The sequence below is a fragment of the Equus asinus genome, chromosome 3 (assembly GCF_041296235.1).
Source record: "Equus asinus isolate D_3611 breed Donkey chromosome 3, EquAss-T2T_v2, whole genome shotgun sequence".
NCBI classification, from domain to species: Eukaryota; Metazoa; Chordata; class Mammalia; order Perissodactyla; family Equidae; genus Equus; species Equus asinus.
In genome coordinates this window covers 123,026,676-123,048,994 of record NC_091792.1, presented here as the reverse complement: position 1 = coordinate 123,048,994, position 22,319 = coordinate 123,026,676, and the positions used below count along the sequence as shown (strand labels likewise).

Genomic DNA, 22,319 nt, shown 5'->3' with positions numbered 1-22,319 from the left:
GCCCATCTGAGAACCAGCCGGGAGGGAGGACAGGATTGGCCCGCTGGTCCCACACGTCCGTGTTTGGGGGTGGAGAGCACGCTACACGCCCCTCATCCAAGACCAATAGGCGTGGCTGAGCGAGAGCTCCCGTTTGCGATCTCAGCCCCACCCGCGCCCCAGTCCCCACCCCTCCCGGGCGGCGGCGCGCCTATCTCCCCAGCTCAGGCCCAGCCTGCTGTCGGAATCGCTCTTCCCAGCCAGCCTAGCAGCGTCCCCCAATCCGCCGGCGCCCGGGCACGTCCCTTCCGGCCGAGGCCCCGCCCCCCGCGGCCCCGCCCCGCGGCGAGCTGGGCGCCGGGTCCTCTCAGCGCCGGCCGGCGGCCTGGCCCACCCCCGACGCTCTGAGGTCACCGACGGGGCCGGCCTACGGGGGGCGGAGGGACGGAGGGAAGATGGCGGCCGAGGCCGGATATTGGCGCCGCCTCCCCCAATCCTGGAGCCGGCGCAGATGAGGCGGCTCGGCTGGGGCCAGCGGCGCTTGGGAACCGGAGCTGGGGGGACCCTGGCGGTGGGGCCTGGTCCTGCTATGTGCCGGTGCCTCCGCTAGAGTGAGCGGCGGCGGCGGCGACGCCTCTTTCCTCCGGCTGTTTCGCTAGTGCGGGCCGGCGGCGGGCGGCAGAAGCGGCGGGGCCGGGATGGAGGACGTTAACTCCAACGTGAACGCGGACCAGGAGGTGCGGAAGCTGCAGGAGCTGGTGAAGAAGCTGGAGAAGCAGAACGAACAGCTGAGGAGCCGCTCGGGGGCCGTGCAGGGCGCCGGCTCGCTCGGGCCGGGCAGCCCGGTTCGGGCCGGCGCGTCCACTCCCTCCTCCGGCACCGCGTCCCCTCGCGGCTTCCCCTTGGGCCTCGGCGCCAAGTCGGGCAGCGGGGCGGGCTCGGGCCCGAGACGGACGAGCAGCGAGGAGCTGCGGGACGCCACCTCCTTGCTGGCCGCGGGCGAGGGCGGCTTGCTGGACGAGGTGGAGCCGCTGCGGCCCGAGGAGCTGGAGCGCCTGTCAGGCTGGGAGGAGGAGGAGGAGAGCTGGTGAGCGCGGGGCGCCGGGCCGGGGCTGGGCGGGGACGGGCCGGGGGCGGAGAGCGTTCTCCGAGGGTCCCCGCGGTGGGACACGTCGCTTTGTGTAGTCGGATCCGCGCTCTGACGGGGACCCGTGACTGTTTTTGCTTTTGGCTGCGGAAAGGTCAGCTGAAGTTGGGCAGTCGAGGCGTGCCAGGGGAACAGGGTTGGCAGCTAGTTCTCCTCTGGGTCGTGGACCCCAGTGGGTTCTGTGGGCTGGCGCAACCTGGGGAGGGCTGCTCTGCTTTATAGGAAGGGATCCTGCTTTGTGTGAAATCCTGGCTTTCGGATGGTGGCCTGGGCATTTTGGACGTCGGGGAGGAGTCTGCTTGATGGGGTATCACCGGTGCGGGGAGCAGCCAGAGTGGGCTACGTCTGTGCCGTGGTCGGGGTTTTGGATCAGTGGGAGATGGGTACATTCCTGGCGGTGATGGGGAGACGGTGTGAATCAGCACTCCCCTTTGGGTAGTAGGGCAAAGCCTGCTTTGTGTGAAGAGGGCAGAGGATGGTGCTGCTTTGTGTGAAGAGTCCAGGGTGGAACGAGAGCCCTGGGTCTTGTTTTTTAAACAAGAATCGGGGCTGGCGTTTTCCGGATCTGTGAAGTGACAGTTATCACGTCTGTCTTTCGTTTCCCTGTCATCCTAGGGGTAGAGAAAGAGAGCCCTATTTAAAAATCTAAACCAAAGGTTGTATCGCCGTAGGCCACTTCTGGGTAAAATTGTGACCCGCACCGTAATATCGCCTCCATAAATAGAAAGGACATGGGAGGCGTTTTTCCTTGTAGTTTATTGCAACCGTATAAAGATGTCCGTGTGAAATTCTTTGTCTTAATTTATCCCTGTTTAAAGTTTTAACTTTTGGCTAAAATGTCTCTACTCTCCGTTGAAATGGAAACTTCTAACTTAGTGAAATCGAAATCCTGCATGGACTCTGGTATTGCAGGGCTGCAACTCAGTGTACTGAGGTGGTTAAGAGCTTTGCCTGGCTTCAGGCCCTGGCTCTGCCACTTACTTGTTGTATGACCTTGGGCAAGTTACTCTGAGCTTCACTTTCTATCTGATGGAGAAAAGAATAGTTCTTACTCTGTGGAGTTGTGAAGATTATGGGAGATAATGCACGTATACTTTTAGCACTGGGTCTGGCATATAGTAACCTCTCCAAGACTAGCTGCTGTTATTCTCAAGCCTGGTTATTTAAGTCAAGAAATATTTAGTGAGTTCTTGGAAGATCTTGTGGAAGATTCTAAAGATAAAAGGATTCTCCAGATTAAAGATTCTTGAGTGTTGATCCCTGTTCATTAAGGCAGTGACAGTCTTGTTGGGAGCCAAGTTTATATAAGCCAGGACATATACAGTGAATTGCTAAAAAGAGTGATAGGAACAAAATGTATTGAGAGTGCTCAGAAATTGGGAAGAAAATAGTCTAAAGTAGTTGGGGCAAACTTTGAGGAGAGGTTGCTTTGGAGCCTGGGGGTGGGGAAAGAGTGGGAAGGGCAGTTTATGCTCTTGACAACTGCCAGAGCAGGGTCAGAGATATTTGTAACTCCCAATTAGGAAGGTTTGAAATACAGGGATACTCTTGAATACATGATGTCAAGCCTTTATTTTATTACCAAGTGATACCAAATATTATTAGAACTGACTGCGGTAGTGACAGTTTCTCATATTAGTGTGAAATCACGTCCTCCCAAAGGAATCCTGGGTATGTATACGGTTTAAAAGAGCCCAGAATCATCTAAATATCATCACATGCCTCTTCCAAGTGATGATGATAATGATGCTCTTAATAATGAGGATTAGCTGCACCCATCAGCCCATTTTAGATTATGTATTATTAGAACACATTGGCTCCACTTGGAGAAGTTGTCCTTTGCTGGTTTGGTTTCTGAGCATAGGGTTTGTTTAGGTAAAGCGAGTCTTCTTAAATACTATGCCAGAAGTTTCTTTTGACCAAATGGTTCCTGCTTACTGCTTTGATCCTAGCTATGTAGCTTGATATTGTAGATGTCCTACACTTTTTCTGAAAAGATTTGTGTGAATTTAAAGTTTCATAAATCATATTTAAAGTGTTTTGGAGTATGTGTTAGGAGTATAAGTTGAAAGGGGTGGATGTTGGTGGCAGGAGGAGGAAGATTCAAAGAGTCAAGAGTTTTTTTCTTGGCAAGCTAAAAATCTTTATTTATACCCGTTGTACCTTCTTTTTCATCTAGGGGAATGTTTTTCCCAAGTGTGTACCACCAAATGCTAGTCCTGAAGGTGTTAGTAGATGTGTGAAAAATAATGATAGATCTGAGGTCATGTATATGTGGGAAAAACGAGGTTCAACAAAAATAAACAGGTTTCTTTAATGCTGGACTTTTTGATATGCTACTGTGTATTAAATATGGTAAACCTCTAAGTGGTATGGTTTGTTTCCTAAACTTATTTGAGCTCCCAAGGAACTAGTATCTATAGAACACACTTAGAAAACAATGCTCTAGAGCAGTGGCTTTCACAGCTCCCCCTTTTTTTTTTTTGGCCCAGCTTCATGATAAGAAATACATTTTACATCATAGCCCAGTACACACATGTATATGAATAATTGAAACAAAAGTTTCACAAAACTATAGTTACTTTTAGTACATGTGCTAAGTTCTAATATTTTCTGTTCTGTTTCTTTAGAAAAAAATGTTGGTTACAGCCCACTAAGCTGATTTTGTGACTCGTCAATGGGTTGTAACTTTTTGAAAAACACTGTTCTAGAACAACTCAGAAAAGTCTAGAGAAGGGAACTAACATCGTAGTGTATCACGGTGTGTTGGGCTATGCCAGGCAGCTTATAAACACTTTTGTTCTTAATTGCATTTAATTTTTATCCATTTATGAGGTAGGTATCATTTTCTAGATAAGGAAGCTTAATCTCTAAGCATCAAATAACACACAGTAGATGATGGAGCCAGGGTCTGAACATCAAAGCCTATGCTGTTCCCACTATATTTTGTTTTTTCCAAGTATAATCCCTTTTCCATGTGAATGGCCCCTTAAAATATTTGAAGACTACTATCATCCTGCTGATCCCTTCTCTCCAGCACATACACATTCTCATCACTTCTTCAGAGTAAGGCAATCCCAGTTTATTTAATCATTCCTGAGATAATGTAACTCTCTGATCCTTCAACCATGGCCATTTTTCTCATAATGAATTTCTAGTTGCTGTTGTCATTAAACATGGTACTCGGAACTGTATTCTGCATTTTAGATGGTACCTGACCAGAAAGTGTTTGGTGGATATACCTTGCTTGAGCTAAATGCTATTATTTTGAAATATTTTATTAATAGTTTTAACCTCTGTTACTTCTGCTTAATATAAGCTAGGAGTGTCAGTTACACTCTGTATCTTTTATACATAAGTTGTTAAACTAAGTCTCCCTCACCCTCTTTTTGTGTAATGAATTTTTTTAGCATAAATATTAGGCTTTTATATTTCATTTTGTTAGTCTTGATCTAGCCACTTAATATTATCTATTCTTTCTCATTTTTTTGTCATTTTCATATTTGGTATGCATACCTATTGGGTCTTCATTCAAGTTGTTAATAAAAATATTAAAATGACAGCAGAAAGGGCTCTGAAGTGTGCAGCTCGACTGGACTCCCTCCAGATTAACATCAATCCATTAATCAACATGCATTGTGGTTGTTAAATAACTATTAGTTCCACTTATTATTGTCAAGCCCTTATGCCATTTTTTGTGTATGAATATTATGAAAGATTTTGCCAAATGACTTGCTGTAATTAGGCTATACTGTGCCTGCAGGGTTCTTACCTGCAATGAAGTACACCTATTAAAATAGAAATTGTAGTTAATTTGGTTTGACTTGTTCAGGGTGAACCCTCTGACTTTTTCCTTTTCTAACTTCACAAACATTTTGTTGAAGCCAGTTTTGAATTTTGCAAGGAATAAGTTTGGTTTGGAATTTCTAGACACTACTTATTTTTCTCTTGAGGAATGATCATATTTCCTCTCATCCAGGCTTTTGACCCTGCCATGATGTTTCAGATCAACAATAACTGGTAATAAAATTTCAATTCTTTTCCATTATTTGGAAGGCTAGGCCTAAGCCTGTTTCAAGCTACGTTCCAGGGACTGGGCCCATGGCCAAGTGGTTAAGTTTGCACACTTTGCTTCGGCAGCCCAGGGTTTTGTTGGTTCGGATCCTGGGCGCGGACCTAGCACCACTCATCAAGCCATGCTGAGGCGGTGTCCCACATAGCTCAACCAGAAGGATCACAACTACATATACAAGTATGTACTGGGGAGCTTTGGAGAGAGGGAAAAAAAAAGAGGAAGACTGGCAACAGATGTTAGCTCAGGGCCAAACTTTTTTTAAAAAAACAGCTACATTCCAGCTTACTATCTGTCATCTTGCCTCATTTGAACTTCAGTTTCCTTCAAAGAATGTGTATTCAACCTGTCCCTTTGAACAGACTATTGGTAGAAAAACAGAAGCTAAAGAATAATTTCTGCCTTCCCTTTGTCATTTAGTATCATTGCATATTTTAGTCCCAAGACTTTTTTGTACTAATGCTCTCAATGTAATTTTTTTCTCGTTGAGTTTCTATTTGTTGAGATATAATTCACATACAATGAAATTTGCCCTTTTATAGTTTGTAATTCAGTGCTTTTTAGTGTATTCACAAAATTGTGCAACTGTTATCACTATCTAATTCCAGAACATCTTCATCATACCCCCAAAAAACTGCAGCCCACTATCAGTCACTTCCCATTTCCCTCTCATCTCGCCTTCACTTATCTACTTTGTGTCGATGGAATTGCCCATTCTGGTTATTTCATGTAAATGAAAGCATATAATATGTGGCTTTTTGTGTCTGGCTTCTTTCATTTAGTATGATGTTTTCAGGGTTTATCCATGTTGTAGCACGTATCAAAACATTCCCTTTCTTTGTTCTATTTTATATCTGAATAATATTACCACATTTTGTTTATCCATTCCTCAGTTGATGGACATTTGATTTGTTTCCAGCTTTTAGCTATTATGAAAAATGCTGCTGTGAACATTTCTTCTCAGGTTTTTATATTGTCATGTTTTCATTTTTTCTTGGGTACATATACCTGGGAATGAAATTACTAGGGCAAATGGTAGCTTCATGTTTAACTTTTTGAGAAACTGCCACACTGTTTTCTGTGGCTGCACCATTTTACATTCCCACCAGCGATACACAAGGGTTCCAATTTCACCACATCCTCATCGACACTTGTTATTGTCTGTCTGTTTTGTTATATAGCCATGCTACTGATATATCATTGTGATTCTGATTTGCATTTCTCTGATGACTAAAGATGTTGAGCATCTTTTCATGTATTTGTTGGCCGTTTGTATATCTTCCTTGGAGAAATGTCTATTCAAACCATTTACTCATTTTCATATGGGTTACCTGTCTTTATGTTAAGTTGTAAGAGTTTTTTATATATTCCTTGTGAGATACATGATTTGCAAATATTTTCTCCTGTTCTGTGTTGTTTTTTCACTTTGTTTTTGGAACTCTTTGAAGCACAGAGTTTTCAATATTATTAAATTTGATTTATCTAATTTTTCTTTTGTTACTTGTGCTTTTCCTGTCATATCTAAGAAACCTCTGCCTTATCCAAGATGATGAGATTTACTCGTATCTTTTCTTCTAGAAGGTTTATAATTTAGCTCTTACATTTAGGTCTTTGATCCATTTTTTTTATCGTGTTAAAATATACATAACATCAAATTTACTGTGTTAACCATTTTTAAGTATATAGTTCAGTGGCATTAAGTACATGCACATTGTTGTGCAACCATTCGTCTCCAGAACTTTTTCATCTTCCCAAACTGGAGCTCCGTGCTCATTAAACAATAACTCCCCATCTCCTGCTTCCCACAGCCCCGGACAGCCATCATTCTGCTTTGTCTCTGTGAGTTTGACTGCTCTAGGTAACTCGTATGTATGGAATCATACAATATGTGCACTTTTGTGACTGGCTTATTTCACTTAGCACAATGTCTTCAAGATTCATACATGTTGTAGCATGTCTCAGAATTCTCTAAAGCTTTATTTAATCTCATAATTCTCAATGGGCAAGAGAAAATAGCACTTAAATCTTTCTATCCCAAACCTAAGCTTGTATGATGAGTATATGATGTTCATATTTAAATATGGAATTTATATGTATATGCTTTTTTGTGCATGTGACAAAAAAACCCCAAAACACATGGAAAATTCAGCCTCTCAACAGTTTCTAAGTGTACGGTTCAATATCGTCAACCACATGCACATGTTGTGCAGCAGATCCCCAGAATCTTCCCATCCTGCGTGACTGAAACTCTGTACCCACAGAACAGTGACTCTTTACCTCCCCTTCTCCCAGCCTCTGGCAACTACCATTCCACTTTGTTTCTATAAGTTTAACTACTTTAGATACCTCATAAGTGGAATCATTATAGTATTTGTCTTTTTATGACTAGCTTATTTTACTTGGCGTAATGTCCTCAAGATTCATCCATGTTGTAGCATATGCCATGGTTTCCTTCTTTTTTAAGGCTGGATAATATTCCATTGTATGTATATACCACATTTTCTTTATCCATACATCTGTTGATACCTCTTGGCTATTGTGAATAATGCTGCTATGAACATGGGTGTACGAATATCTGTTCAAGTGCTCGCTTTCACTTCTTTGGGGTATATACCCAGAAGTGGAATTGCCAGATCAAATGGTAATTCTATGTTTAATTTTTTGAGGAGCCACAATACTGTTTTCCACAGCAGCTGCACTGTTTTACATTCTGACCAGCATTATACAAGGGCTTCAGTTTTTCCACATCCTTGCTGACATTTCTTTTGATCCTTTTTGAGTTTTTATATAGTGTGAGGTAGGGGGTCCAACTTCATTCTTTTTGCATGTGGATATCCAGTTCTCCCCATACCATTTGTTGAAAAGACTTTTCTGACCCCATTAAATTGTCTTGGCACCCTTGCTGAAAATCAGTTGCCCATAAATGTATGGGTTTATTTCAGGACTCTCAATTCTGTTCCATTTATTGATGACTATCCTTATGCCGGTACTGCACAGTTGTGATTACTGTAGCTTTTTAGAAAGTTTTGAAATTGGAAAGTGTGAGTCCTACAATTTTGTTCTTTTTCAAGATTGTTTTGGTTTTTCAAGGTCCCTTGTATTTCCATATGAGTTTTAAAATCAGCTTGTAAATTTCGTCAAAAAGAGGCAGCTAGAGTTTTGGTAGAGCTTATATTGAATCTGTAGATTGCTTGAGGCATCTTAACAATATTGATTCTTTCAATCCATGGAAATTGGATGTCTTTCCATTCACTTAGGTCTTCTTTAATTTCTTTCAACTATGTTTTATAATTTTCAGTGTTTGAGTCTTGCATTTCTTTTTAAAATTTTATTCCTAGGTATTTTATTCTTTTTTGATGCCATTGTAAATGGAATTGTTTTTCTTAATTTCACTTTTGGATTGTTCATTCCTATTGTGTAATGCAGTTGTGTTTTGTATATTGATATCTTTGTATCCTGCAGTGTTGCTTAGGTCATTTATTAGCTGTGATAGATTTGTGTGTATGTGGATTCCTTGGGATTCTTTTATATATAAGATCCTGTCATCTGCTAATAGAGAAAATTCTACTTATTCGTTCCCATCTGAATGTCTTTTTTTTCTTTTTTTCTGGTGAGGAAGACTCACCCTGAGCTAACATCCATTGCCAATCTTCCCCTTTTTGCTTGAGGAAGATTAGCTCTGAGCTAACATCTGTGCCAGTCTTCCTCTATTTTGTACATGGGATGCCTCCACAGCATGACTGATGAGTGGTGTGTGGGTCTGTGCCTGGGATCTGAACCCATGAACCTGGGCCACAGAAGCGGAGCACGCCAATGTTAACCACTCAGCCATGGGGCCAGCCCCAAATGTTTAATTAATTAATTAACTATTTAATTAATTAATTTTGAGGAAGATTAGCCCTGAGCTAACATCTGCCACCAATCCTCCTCTTTTTGCTGAGGAAGACTGACCCTGAGCTAACATCCGTACCCAGCTTCCTCTATGTTATATGTGGGATGCCTGCCACAGTGTGGCTTGACAAGCAGTGCCTAGATCCACACCCAGGATCTGAACTGGCGAACCCCAGGCCGCTGAAGTGGAACGTGCGAATTTAACCACTACACCACTGGGTCAGCCCCTTGGATGCTTTTTGTTTCAACTTCTTGCCTAATTGCCCTGGCTAGCATATCTAATATAATGTTGGGTACAAATGGTGAAAGTGGACATCCCTTAATGTGATTTTTTTTTTTTTTTTTGGTAAAGAAGATTGACCATGAGCTAATATCTGTTACCAATCTTCCTCTTTTTGCTTGAGGAAGATTGTTGCTGAGCTAACATCTGTGCGTCTTCCTCTATTTTGTGTGTGGTATGCTGCCACAGCATGGCTTCATGAGCAGTGTGTAGGTCTGCACCTGGGATCTGAACCCACAAACCCCAGACCACCGAAGCAGAGTGAGTGAACTTAACTACTGTGCCACTAGGCTGGCCGCTCAACGTGATTTTTTTTTTTTTTTTAAGATTAGCACCTGAGCTAACAACTGTTGCCAATCTTCTTTTTTTCTTTTTCTCCTTTTTCTCTCCAAATCCCCCCAGTACATAGTTGTATGTTTTAGTTGTGGGTCCTCCTAGTTGTGGCATGTGGGAGGCTGCCTCACCATGGCCTGATGAGTGGTGCCGTGTCTGCGCCCAGGATCTGAACTGGCGAAACCCTGGGCCGCCAAAGCAGAGCGCAAGAACTTAACCACTTGGCCACGGGGCCGGCCCCCTCAATTTGATTTTTATTGCTCTTTTATTTTTAATAATAGCTAACAATTATTTATTGCATTAACATGTGACAGATACTAAGCACTTTATATAAAGTGTTATCTTCCTAATAACCCAATATGATCAAACTGTTATTAACCCCATTTTAAAGATGGGGAAATTAAAGTGTAGGTTAAATAACTTGCTCATAGTCACTCAAGTATATGGCTGAGCTAGGATTGGAACCTAATTAGCCTGACTTTATATTTAAAAATTTTCAACCCTTACCTAATTCTAATTATCTGTATTTTTTATGTTATTCTTAAAAGATTTATACTGTTAGGTGATATCTCAGTGTAGTTTGGATTTGCATTTTCCTGATGATTAGTGATGTTGAACATCTTTTCATGTGCCTGTTGGCCATCTGTCTATCTTCTTTGAAAAAATGTTCAGATCCTCTGCCCATTTTTTGATTGGGTTCTTTGTTTTTTTGTTGAGTTGTATGAATTCTTTCTTTATTTTGGAGATTAACCCCTTGTCAGATATGTGATTTGCAAATATTTTCTCCCAGTTGGTGGGTTGTCTTTATGTTTTGATCTTGATTTCTTTTGCCTTGCAGAAGCTCTTTAGTCTAATGAAGTCCCATTTATTTACTTTTTTCTTTTGTTTCCCTTGTGCGAGTAGACATGGTAGTCAAAAAAGATCTTTCTAAGACTGATGTCAAAGAGTGTACTGCCTGTGTTTTCTTCCAGGAGTTTTATGCTTTAGCGTCTTACCTTCAAGTCTTTGATCCATTTTGAGTTAATTTTTGTGTATGGCACAAGACACTGGTTGTGTATGGCCTTTATTATGTTGAGGTACTTTCCTTCTATACCCATTTTATTGAGAGTTTTTATCATAAATGGATGCTGAATCTTGATGATTGCTTTCTCTGCATCGATCGAGATCATCATGTGGTTTTTATTCCTCATTTTGTTAATGCACATCACATTGATTGATTTGCAGATGTTGAACCATCCCTGTGTCCCTGGTATAAGTCCCACTTGATATGATGTGTGATCCTTTTAATGTATTGCTGTGTTCGGTATGCCAGTATTTTGTTGAGGATTTTTGCATCTCTGTTCATCAGCAGTATTGGCCTGTAATTTTCCTTCTTTGTGTTGCCCTCGTCGGGCTTTGGGATCAGGGTGATGTTGGTCTTGTAAAATGAGTTAGGAAGTGTTCTGTCTTCTTCAATTTTTTGGAATAGTTTGAGAAGGATAGGTATTAAATCTTCTTTGAATGTTTGGTAGAATTCTCCAGAGAAGCCATTTGGTCCTAGACTTTTATTTTTTTGGAGGTTTCTGATTACTGTTTCAATTTCTTGTGATTGGTCTATTCAGATTCTCTGTTTCTTCTTGATTCAGTTTTGGGAGGTTGTGTGAGCCTAAGAATTTATTTATTTCTTCTAGATTGTCCAATTTGTAGGCATATAGTTTTTCATGGTATTTGAAAATTTGAAATCCTTTGTATTTCTATGGTAGCTGTTGTAATTTCTCCTCTTAATTTCTAATTTTATTTATTTGAGCCTTCTCTCTTCTTTTCTTAGTGAGTCTGGCTAAGGGTTTGTCAATGTTGTTTATCTTCTCAAAGAACCAGCTCTTAGTTTTGTTGATCCTTTCTACTGGGCTTTTTTGTTTGTTTGTTTCAATTTCACTTATTTCTGCTCTAATTTTTATTATTTCCCTCCTTCTGCTGACTTTGGTCTTTGTTCTTCTTTTACTAGTTCTGTTAGGTGTGGTTTAAGATTACTTATTTGAGATTTTTCTTGTTTGTTAAGGTGGCCTTATATTACTGTGAATTTCCCTCTTAGGACTGCTTTTGCTGCATCCCGTATGAGTTGATATGGTGTATTTTCATTTGTCTAGAGATATTTTTTAATTTCTCCTTTAATGTCTTCAGTGATCCATTGGTTGTTCAGTACCATGTTGTTTAGTCTCCATATATTTGTCACTTTCCCAACTTTTTTGTTGTAGTTGATTTCTAGTTTCATAGTATTATGGTCAGAAAAGATGCTTGATATGATTTCAGTCTTCTTAAGTTTATTGAGGCTTGCCTTGTTACCCAACATATGGTCTATCTTTGGGAATATTCCATGTACACTTGAGAAGAATGTGTATTCTGCTGTTTTTGGATGGAGTGTCCTATAAATCTGTTAAGTCCATGTGGTCTAGTTTTTCATTTAATTCCACTATTTCCTTGTTGACTTTCTGTCTGGTTGATCTCTCCATTGATGTAAGTGGGGTCTGAAGAACCTCTACTGTTATTGTGTTGCTGTTAATATTTCCTTGTAGATTTGTTAAGAGTTGCTTTATGTACTTTGGTGCTCCTGTCTTGGGTGCATATATATTTATAAGTGTCAATGTCTTCTTGGTGGAGTGTTCCTTTTATCATTATACACTGCCCCTCTTTGTCTCTCACTGCCTTTTTTCTTTTGTTTTTAAAAAGGTTGGCACCTGAGCTAACAACTGTTGCCAATCTTTTTTTTTTTTTTTTCTGGTTTATCTCCCCAAATCTCCGCTGGTACATAGTTGTATGTCTTAGTTGGAGGTCCTTCTAGTTGTGGTGTGTGGGATGCCACCTCAACATGGCCTGATGAATGGTGCCATGTCTGCACCCAGGATCCAAACTGGCGAAACCCTGGGTGCCACAGCGGAGCGCACAAACTTAACCACTTGGCTGTGGGGCCAGCGGCCCCTACCTTTTTTATCTTGAAGTCTACTTTCTCTGATATAAGTATGGCAACACCTGCTTTTGTTTGCCATTCGCTTGAGTATCATCTTCCATCCCTTCGCTCTGAGGCTGTGTTTGTCTTTAGAGCTGAGATGTGTTTCCTGGAGGTAGCATACTGTTGGGTCTTGTTTTTTAATCTATCCAGCCATTCTGTCTTTTGATTGGAGAATTCAGTCCATCTACATTTACAGTGATTATTGATATATGAGGGCTTAATGCTGCCCTTTTATCACTTGTTTTCCAGTTGTTCTGTATTTCCCTTGTTTCTCATCCCATGTATTTAGGACTGCCAATTCAGTTTGGTAGTTCTCTATGTTGGTTTTCTCGTTTTCTCTTTATTTATCGTTTGTGTCCTTGTTCTGATTATTTGTTTAGTGTTTTTGTGAGGTTTGTGTAAAAAGTCTTATAGATAGTCCATTTTCTGATAGCCTCTTATTTTCTTAGTTTAAGCAGGTTCTGTCTCTTTCCTCTTCCCCTTCTAAGTGATTGTTGTCACACCTTAGTCTGTTTTGTGTTGCAAATTTGTGGTTAAAATGACAAGCTTGTAGTTATTTTTGATGTTTTCCCTTCCTTTATCTTTAGTGTTATAATTGTTTGTTAACCTGTTCTGATAGCTGCAATTTTCTGATTTTGTCTGCCTATTTATCTCCTTGCTCAAGGCTTTGTGAATCTCCCTCTTTTTTCAGGTATAAGGGCCTTCTTGGTCATTTCTTATGGGGGGGGGGGTCTCATGGCAATGAACTCCCTCAGCTTTTGTTTATCTGGGAAAGTTTTTATTTCTCCATCATATCTAAAGGATATTTTTGCTGGATAGAGTATTCTTGGCTGAAAATTTTTGTCTTTCAGAATTTTTAATATATCATTCCACTCTCTCCTAGCCTGTGAAGTTTCTGCTGAGACATCTGCTGAAAGCCTGATAGGGGTTCCTTTGTAAGTTCTTTTCTTCTGCATTGCTGCCCTTAATATTTTTTCTTTGTCATTGAGTTCTGCCAATTTTACCAGTATATGCCTTGGAGAAGGTCTTTTTACACTGATGTAATTAGGAGTTATGTTAGCTTCTTTTACTTGTAATTCCAGCTCCTTCCTCATCTATTATTTCTTTGAACAAGCTTTCTGCTCCTTCCTCCCTGTCTTCTCTCTCTGGAATACCTATAATCCTTATATTGCATTCCCTAATTGAATTGGATATTTCTTGGAGAATTTCTTCATTTCTTTTTAGTCTTAGTTCTCCTCCTCCATCTGAAGCAGTTCCATATTTTTGTCCCCCAAATTGCTAATTCTGTCCTCCATGATATCAGCTCTATTATTCAAGGACTCCAGATTTTTGTTTATTTCATCCATTGTGGTTTTTCATCTCCAACATTTCTGATTGGCTTTTCTTTATAGTTTCAATCTCTTGTGAAGAATTCCCTCTGTTCATTAATTTTATTCCTGATTCCATTGAATCGTGTTTCTGAGTTTTCTTGTATCTTGCTGAGTTTTTTTAATGATAGTTATTTTGAATTCTCTGACATTGAGATTGTAAATTTATGTGGCTTCAGGATTGATTTCTGCTTGTCATTTCCCTTCTTGTCTGGAGTATTAATATATTTTTTCATACTATTTGATGGGGTGGATTTGTGCCTTTGCATAGTGATAGTATCTGTTTGCAGATTCCGCTTGCCCCCACTGGGGAGGGTCAGGAGCTGTGTATTCAGAGCTTGTTGCCATCCCTGGCATCTGTGCCTGTCCTTTGGAATCTGTGCTGACAGGACCTGTCTGTGATTGCCTGCTCACACTGCTTCTTTACAAATGCATGCACTTTGGTGGTGGTCCCTCACCCTGGCTGACTGGCTGAGGTGGTGTGCCAGGTGGGGGGAGGGGTGCTTTCTTTTGCATGCATAATCCCTGGGACATTCTCACCCTGCCCTCACTGTGTGCTCTCCTCCGGTGCTGGCTTTATGATGACACCCCTCGCAATTGCTTAGCCTCCTCTGTCTGCAGCTTTCCCAGTGCTGGGAGGCAACTCAGAGAGCAAAGGCATTCCTGAAGTGAGCTGCCCTTCCGCCCCCCACCCCCTTTTCAGGGCTGTACGTGTTCCTGTGCCCTAGGTTGCTGCTGGGGAGGGAGAGGAGATCCCCTTACCTCCTACCACTTCCTCCTGGGGGTGTCCAGCACCTCCACCTTCAGATGTATGGATCTCTCAGACATCTGTTGTGTGAATGTTCTCTGTTGGTCTATGAATGTCCTTTTCGTTATATCTTGGGGGGAGAGAGGACACTTTTTAACGAACTATAGAAATGATCCCTGAAAGTATAGTCTTGAGAGGACACTTTTTAAACGTAATCATTATACCAATTTCACCTCCCAATTAAAAATCTTTAATATTATCAAATGTGTTCTGGATGTTTTTAGATCAAATTTTCTTTTTTACTTTATTTTTTTTTGAAGAAGAAGATTAGCCCTGAGCTAACATCTGCTGCCAATCTCATCCTCTTTTTGCTGAGGAAGACTGGCCCTGAGCTAACATCTGTGCCCCTCTTCCTCTACTTTATATGTGGGATGCCTACCACACCATGGCTTGCCACGCGGTGCCATGTCCGCATCCAGGATCTGAACTGGGGGACCCTGGGCCGCCGAAGCAGAACGTGCCCACTTAACTGCTGCACCACTGGGCCGGCCCCTAGATCAAATTTTCTAAAACTTGGTTTGCACATCTATGTTTAGCATTTTCTTTCTATTCTGTTATAAACTCTAAGATGAAATTGGCTGCTTCCAGCATTTTGATCATTTTTATATCACCAGTTAATTTGTTGATGATGGTCAAAACAGGTTCAGTTCTTCTTTCTTCCCTAGCCTTTTGAGAAATTAAATTGTTGGGGTGAATCAAGAATTTCTTGAGTGTTCTGCTGTGTGTAGGGTGAAGCTTTCAGGCGATGTCTGACTACTCCAAGTCCATATCACTGTTATATCCTTGTACTAGAATTAGAATTTTATTATTCATATCTTCCCTTGGCCTTTTGGCCTGTAATCCACTTCCATAATATCATCCTTATTTTCACATTTATAATTATTTAAGATTTTTAGTTAAATTTGGTTTTAGTGTCTCTGTACTTTGACCCATGAATTTGTACTCTCAGGCTCCTACTTCTTCTTCTTCTTTTTTTTTTTTGAGGAAGATTAGCCCTGAGCTAACTACTGCCAGTCGTCCTCTTTTTTGCTGAGGAAGCCTGGCCCTGAGCTAACATCATGCTCATCTTCCTCTGCTTTATATGTGGGATGCCTACCACAGCATGGCGTGCCAAGCAGTGCCATGTCTGCACCCAGGATCCAAACCAGTGAACTCCGGGCCACCGAGAAGCGGAATGTGTGAACTTAACTGCTGTGCCACCAGGCCTGCCCCGACTCCTACGTTTTTGTAGAACAAAGTAATTTTAGTCTAATTTTCCCTAAGTCTACGTTTTCTTCATTAAATTTATCTAAAATGTTTCTTTCCTGAGGAAGGGAACAGTCTTGGGTCTCAAAGAAAGGATCCTTTATTAATGGTTTTCATTGGAATTTCTCAAAGGCCTCATATAAAAGAATGAACAAATGCATATAATACATAAAAGTCTTTATATTACTATTTAAAATATTTGTTGTTGAGGTAAAGGGTTAGGAGCTGACTTCTCCATCTCTTTAAGTCTCGTAAGATTGTTGTCTCCATCCCTACTGTTAATTGTACTAATCGAAGAGAAATTTACATGTGGGCAAAAGGGGAGTGTATGTGTGAAATACTTTTTAAATGAGTTTTAGATTGTTTATTCATCTACTCTGCACTGATATAGATGAAAGTTTACTGTTGCATATATATTCATAAAGACTGCATTATCTAATCAGTATTTGCTAGTTAAAATTAATTGTTAGTATCCAGCAGTTTGTTTTATTTTTTCCCCTTTTTCTTACCTTTGAGAGATCCATTATTGCTGGCATAAACCCCGTATATCTGTAGTGGAGACAATAGATTGAGAATAGAGATGTTAGGGAAAATTGATATGACTTGTCAGGCTCTTTGTAGGGCCTCTAGGAACTTTTGCAGAATATAAAATCATAGAAAATGAAATTAGAAATGGACTTGCAGATTAGGTGCTCATTCCTCTTGTTTTTAAGCTGTTTAATATTCAAGCTGGCTGAGGCAGATGGTTTCTTAAAAATTTTTGAGATTGGAAATATAAGTTTCTCATATTCTGTTAAATCCATTTTACTTTAAATCAGTTTTCTCAAATTTTTGAAGATACTTTAAACTCAAACTGACTTCTTATCAATAAATTTTATTGATAAACTTCCCCAACTAGATAGGTATGTGGTTTTTACTTACTGTGTTTTTTTACTCATAGCCTTTCTCTTCTGAGAATAGTCTTTATTACATGACCTCTGTTTTATGTATGCTTTTTGTAGGGGGCTATTCGTAGAATTAGCCATAATTTAATATGATAAGCCTAGGTTAATAAAGCAGTTTAATTTGTGTAATTATCACCACTTATCTGAATATTTTGGAAGTCACTCACTGATTAACATCTTGAAGTTTTGTTTACTAGATTGTTCTGTACAAGGAGATGTTACCTTAAAGGAAGGTGTGAGTGTTTTAAATAAATCAGATGTTATACATCTGGGTGAGCATTTTGTTCTCTTCTTAGCAGTGTTTTCTCAAGTAATTCTAACACGGCTTTAAATTTTTTTCATTAATCTAACAAATACTTAAAGCTCCTATGTGTGAGCTGTGCAATATTGGAAACACTGAAAGACATGATAATGCAGGTCCTTGCTTTCTTAAAAAATGGAATTTGGCCCAGAAGGGCCACATGGTTCATAAAGTATATTATAATCACTATTGTTCGTGCACATTCTGTATGCTCAGTATTGTATAAGCCATTTTGTGCATGTTAAATCATTTAATCTGCACAATTTTGAGTTATAGCTATTGTTATCCCCATTTTTTTATGTGGTAAAATATACAAAACAAAAAATTTACCATTTTAACCATTTTTTGAGTGTACAGTTCAGTGGCATATTAAGTACATTTACATTGTTGTGCAGTTATCACCACCATCCATCTCTGGAACTTTTTATCTTTCCAAATTAAAACTGTGTAACAGTAACTTCTCGTTCTCCTGTTCTCCCTGTCCTTAGCCCCTGGCAACCACCATTCTACTTTCTGTGTCTACAGATTTGACCATTCTAGATACCTCATGTAAGTAGAATAATACAGTATTTGTCCTTTTGTGTCTGGTTCATTTCCTTTAGCATTGTGTCTTCAAAGTTCATCCATGTTGTAGCATGTGTTATGTTATCCCCATTTTACAGGTAAGGAAACTAAACTCAAAATCACATAGCTGATATAGTGAATGAATTGAGATTCATAGCAAGCCTGAAAATCATGCCTAAATAAAACGTTTGATCTTGATTTATTTAACCTGTAGATATTTAGCTTTGAGAATACTTTTTAAATATTTGAAGTACTATAATAAGGTTTATTAGACTTATTCTGTATAATTCTGGAGATCATTACTAGAACAATAGATATCAGGGAGGCAAATTTTTATTTACTATAATGAAGAATTTTCTTTTTTCTTTTTTCCTTTTTTTTTGGTGAGGAAGATTGTCCCTGAGCTAACATCTGTGCCAATCCTCCTCCACTTTGTATGTGGGACGCTGCCACAGCATGGCTTGATAAGTGGTGTGTAGGTCCACGGCCGGCATCTGAACCCATGAACCCCGGGCTGCCAAAATGGAGCACGTGAACTTAACCACCACGCAACCAGGCCAGCCCCAAGAATTTTCTAATAGAGCTATTCCTAGATGGTATGGACCCCCTTTAAAAAGTGTTATAAGTAATCTTCAGCAGTAAGGACTACTGAATGGTCCTGTGGCTAGAGATGTTACAAAGAGGTAAAAAGTTGAATTAGTTTACTTCTAAGTGTCTTTTAAACTCTGTGTTTCTGTGATTAAAATATTAGTCTATTTGGGAGTGTAAGATACCTTCAAGACAAAGTGTTAAGCATAAATGTGGGAGAGATTTTTTAGCAATGGAAGCATCATGGATGTTTCTTTTCTAAATCCCTGGTACGATTTTTTGAATATCCTCAGCAACGGCAAATTCTTTTCCTCTTGAGGTTTGAGTTTTGAAAACTATTAAAAGTCATTATTATGCCTAGTGAACAAAAATGGATTAGCAAGATATTTAAAGTCCTCAGCAGTCCAACTTCAATTTACCTTTTTCCTAGATTTACTTGCTATTGCCAGAAAACATCATGAACATTCATGCCTGTTAGCTTTTGATGTTCATTCTGCATAGAGTACCTTTATTCTCTCTTTCGTGAAATTCTAAATTTCCCACTTGGTTTCCTTCCTCTTCAACGTTACCTAGCACTGTTTATATATCCTTTTTAGAGTGTGTGTAACATGACAGCCTTGTACTTTGGTCTGTCTAGATTGTGAGCAATTTAAGCAGGGGGCAGTATCATATTTAACTTTGGTGTCTGAATAGACTTTCAGTATCTTGTATCTAGTAAGAGTTCAGTTACATTAAATTAAATTAAATCAATCTTGTTGTCAATAATGTTAGGTTGAAATGAGGTGAAGCTATAAAATTACAAGACCAAATTTCTTGCATGATTTGCATGACCCTTATGCCAGTTACAGATGAGGAATTTCACACATATTCTCCATAATGGCAGTATTGAATCTGTACTTTCCCATGATGAATTAAGAAAATACTGTCTAGATACAGTGTCTGATTTTAAAAGTCAGTTTTAAAATTAATCAAAATAGTGATGTCTCTATCTTTGATAGGATAACAGATGCACCTTGTTTTAAACTTTTTTGTACTTTTTGTGATTTCTAAATTTCCACTTATGAACACAGATTGCTTTTGTAATTAAAAAACATCCTATTGATTTAAATCAGTTTCGTTATTCTTTGGTCACATGGGTAGGGATCATACTATAACATGATACATTAAAAAGCCGTTGATGTTTTTCTTGTTACTTGGTGGTGTAAGATTATATGTCACAGATGGAGAAATTTTGGTTCTAGTAAGTTTAGACATGCATGTTTGATAAAACTGGAGCCCAAGTCAGCTGATGTGTATGATCCTATCTATTGTTTTTAATTTTGCATTTTAAAAATGAAATTCCACAAATATAAATATCACCAAGTTTATCAGATTTACCTAAATTGTCTGTTTTTGTGGGGGAGACCCCAAAACTTCTTTATTTTCCAGGAATATCAGATAAGAAACCCTAAAGCTGTGTAACTTACATCCTGTGAGCCTTCTGGGTCACTGATGTGCTTGCTCTCCTCAGTCCCGTCTTTGGAACTACCCTGCGCACAAACCCCTATGTCAGACTTCCCAGGGAACCTGGTGCTGATGCCCTAGTAGCCCAAAAGAGTTCCTTCCCTTCTTCCTCCACTTACCCAGACCCCTGCTTCCTTGCCTTTCTGCCAGGAACATATCTATAACTGTATCTGTAAATTAGTTTGATTTTGACATGACTTTTTTAAAAGGAGACAATTTGGATAGTAAATAGCAGAATTAAATAGTGTCTTAATGTAAATGGGTTGAGTTACAATAATGTACTGTTCCTTACAGTAAGTGCTTGTACTAGCCAGAGCACAAAACACGTTGACTCTTGTGGTGTTAGTTTAGTAGCAAAAGTGAACTTGTAAAAGCATGTACGTTTTAAGGCTTTCAGTAATCTAAGTTCTTATTTTTCCTGTTCCGTTTACTCAAAATCACATCCTCTGGGAGCTTTCATTTGGGAATCTAAAGTATGGTGGAAATGGACACCTTCAGGAACAAACTAGCTTATTTAAGAGGAAGGCTTTTAAACTAGGTCTTTAAACTAGGTGTGGCTCAAAAAATGCAAAACATACAGTTTGCTTTGATCTTGGAAAAGGCTCAAATTCTGGAATAAAATTGAAATGTCTTAAGTGTGTTAAAGGACTGTAAGAAGGAAAAGAAAAAGCGATTGCATCGCTTTGAAATGTGAGAAATAATAGAAGCAAGATAATGCAGTGCTATAATATCTGATATGAAGTTTGTGAAAATATTTGGAAAGATAAGATGAAGAGGAAGGTAGTGTTTAGTTAAAAATTAGAAGTTTAGGGGCCGGCTCCATGGCCAAGTGGTTAAGTTCGTGTGCTCTGCTGTGGTGGCCCAGGGTTCGGATCCTGGGAGCAGACATGGCACCGCTTGTCAGGCCACGTTGAGGTGGCATCCCACATCCCACAACTAGAAAGACATGCAACTAAGATATGCAACTGTGTACAGGGGGGGTTTGGGGAGATAAAGCAGAAAAAAAAAAAAAAAAAGGAAGATTAGCAACAGTTGTTAGCCCAGGTGCCAATCTTTAATAAAAAAAAAATTACAAGTTTAGATTTCATAGAGGTGAATCAAACCATCTCCCACTCCTACAGTTTACTAGAAAGAAACCCCTCCCATACACAGCCCTCCACTCCTCCATTCAAGAGCTTCGACTCATCTCTCTGTGAGAGAGTAAAAAAGAGTAGTTAACCATGTGTGGCTGTTAAGGGTTGTTTTATTTGGAAGGTGTGAATAAGAAGCAGGGCTGGGCCAGGCTAAGTATGTAAGTGACCTGTGAGTCTGATAAGCTTGAAGAATGGGATTTAATAGATGCTTTCAAATTAGTAAGAAAGTTTTTAAATATGCATTTAGTGCCTAATTAGCACTATATTTTAAAATTATATTGAGATTAGATTGTATGTCTTTAATTTAGTATTTTTAGCATATGAATATCTTTTTTTCTTCATCTTTTTCCTTCTTTCTTTCTTTTCTTTTTTTTTTTACAGGGGAAGATTCACCCTAAGCTAACAGCTGTTGTCCGTTTCTCCCCCACCCAGCTCTTCCCCCTCCGCCCAAAGCCCCAGTACATAGTTGTTAGTTCTGTGTGAGCTGCTGCCACAGTATGACTGCTGACAAATGAGTGATGTGGTTCCACACCCGGGAACTAAACCCAGGCTGCTGAAGTGGAGCACGTGGAACTATAACCTCTAGGCCATCAGGGATGGCTCAGGATATGAATAACTTTTGAGTGGACTGACTGATTTACCCTCTAAGAGGGACATAATGGGTTTTGCTGTTGACTTGTCATAGTGAAATTCTTGTTTGCTACTGGTTATTCTTAGCCAGGGCTGATCTGGAGAGGATTAAAAAACAAAATCCAAAAAACTGGTGAATCTTTGAAACCTGGATCTGGAGGTTTGGAACTTGATGAGCAGGCACTGTAGGTCTTGATGATAGTACAGTCTATGAATGACAGAGGCTAACAACCAGCACTATGTGAGGTACGATGTTCTAGTTTTTGTCTTAATTCAGCTTTGAATTCCTCTGTAGCACCATACTTGGCCAATGGTGGCTGCTATATGAATATTTGTTTAAATGACTGTGTGGAGCTTGGTATTGAGCTTTCAGGGTGCTTAGAGTTTGGAGACAGAATAAACAGAATTCGGTTCTCTCTGAAACCAATAATGAGTCCATGGAAGAGAGGTTTATATGTTCTTGAATTTGAGAGCTGGGACTTAGGATTTAGGTACAGATGGAAGGGTATTTCTTCCTGTTCTGTCAGAATCAAAGAGTGCAGGGAAAA

At 39.8% G+C, this 22,319-nt stretch overlaps 1 protein-coding gene across 2 annotated transcripts in view; it reads left to right on the top strand.

Moving 5' to 3' along the window:
* Positions 1-310: 310 nt before the first annotated feature.
* The window catches only part of SLAIN2 (SLAIN motif family member 2), an 84,674-nt gene continuing 62,665 nt past the window's right edge, over positions 311-22,319 (top strand). For both annotated transcript variants that reach the window (XM_014857118.3, XM_014857117.3), the window contains exon 1: positions 311-1,066. In XM_014857118.3, coding sequence (XP_014712604.1) covers positions 678-1,066 — 389 coding nt within the window. In that variant the 5' untranslated portion in view covers positions 311-677. The remainder of the gene's footprint in view (positions 1,067-22,319) is intronic.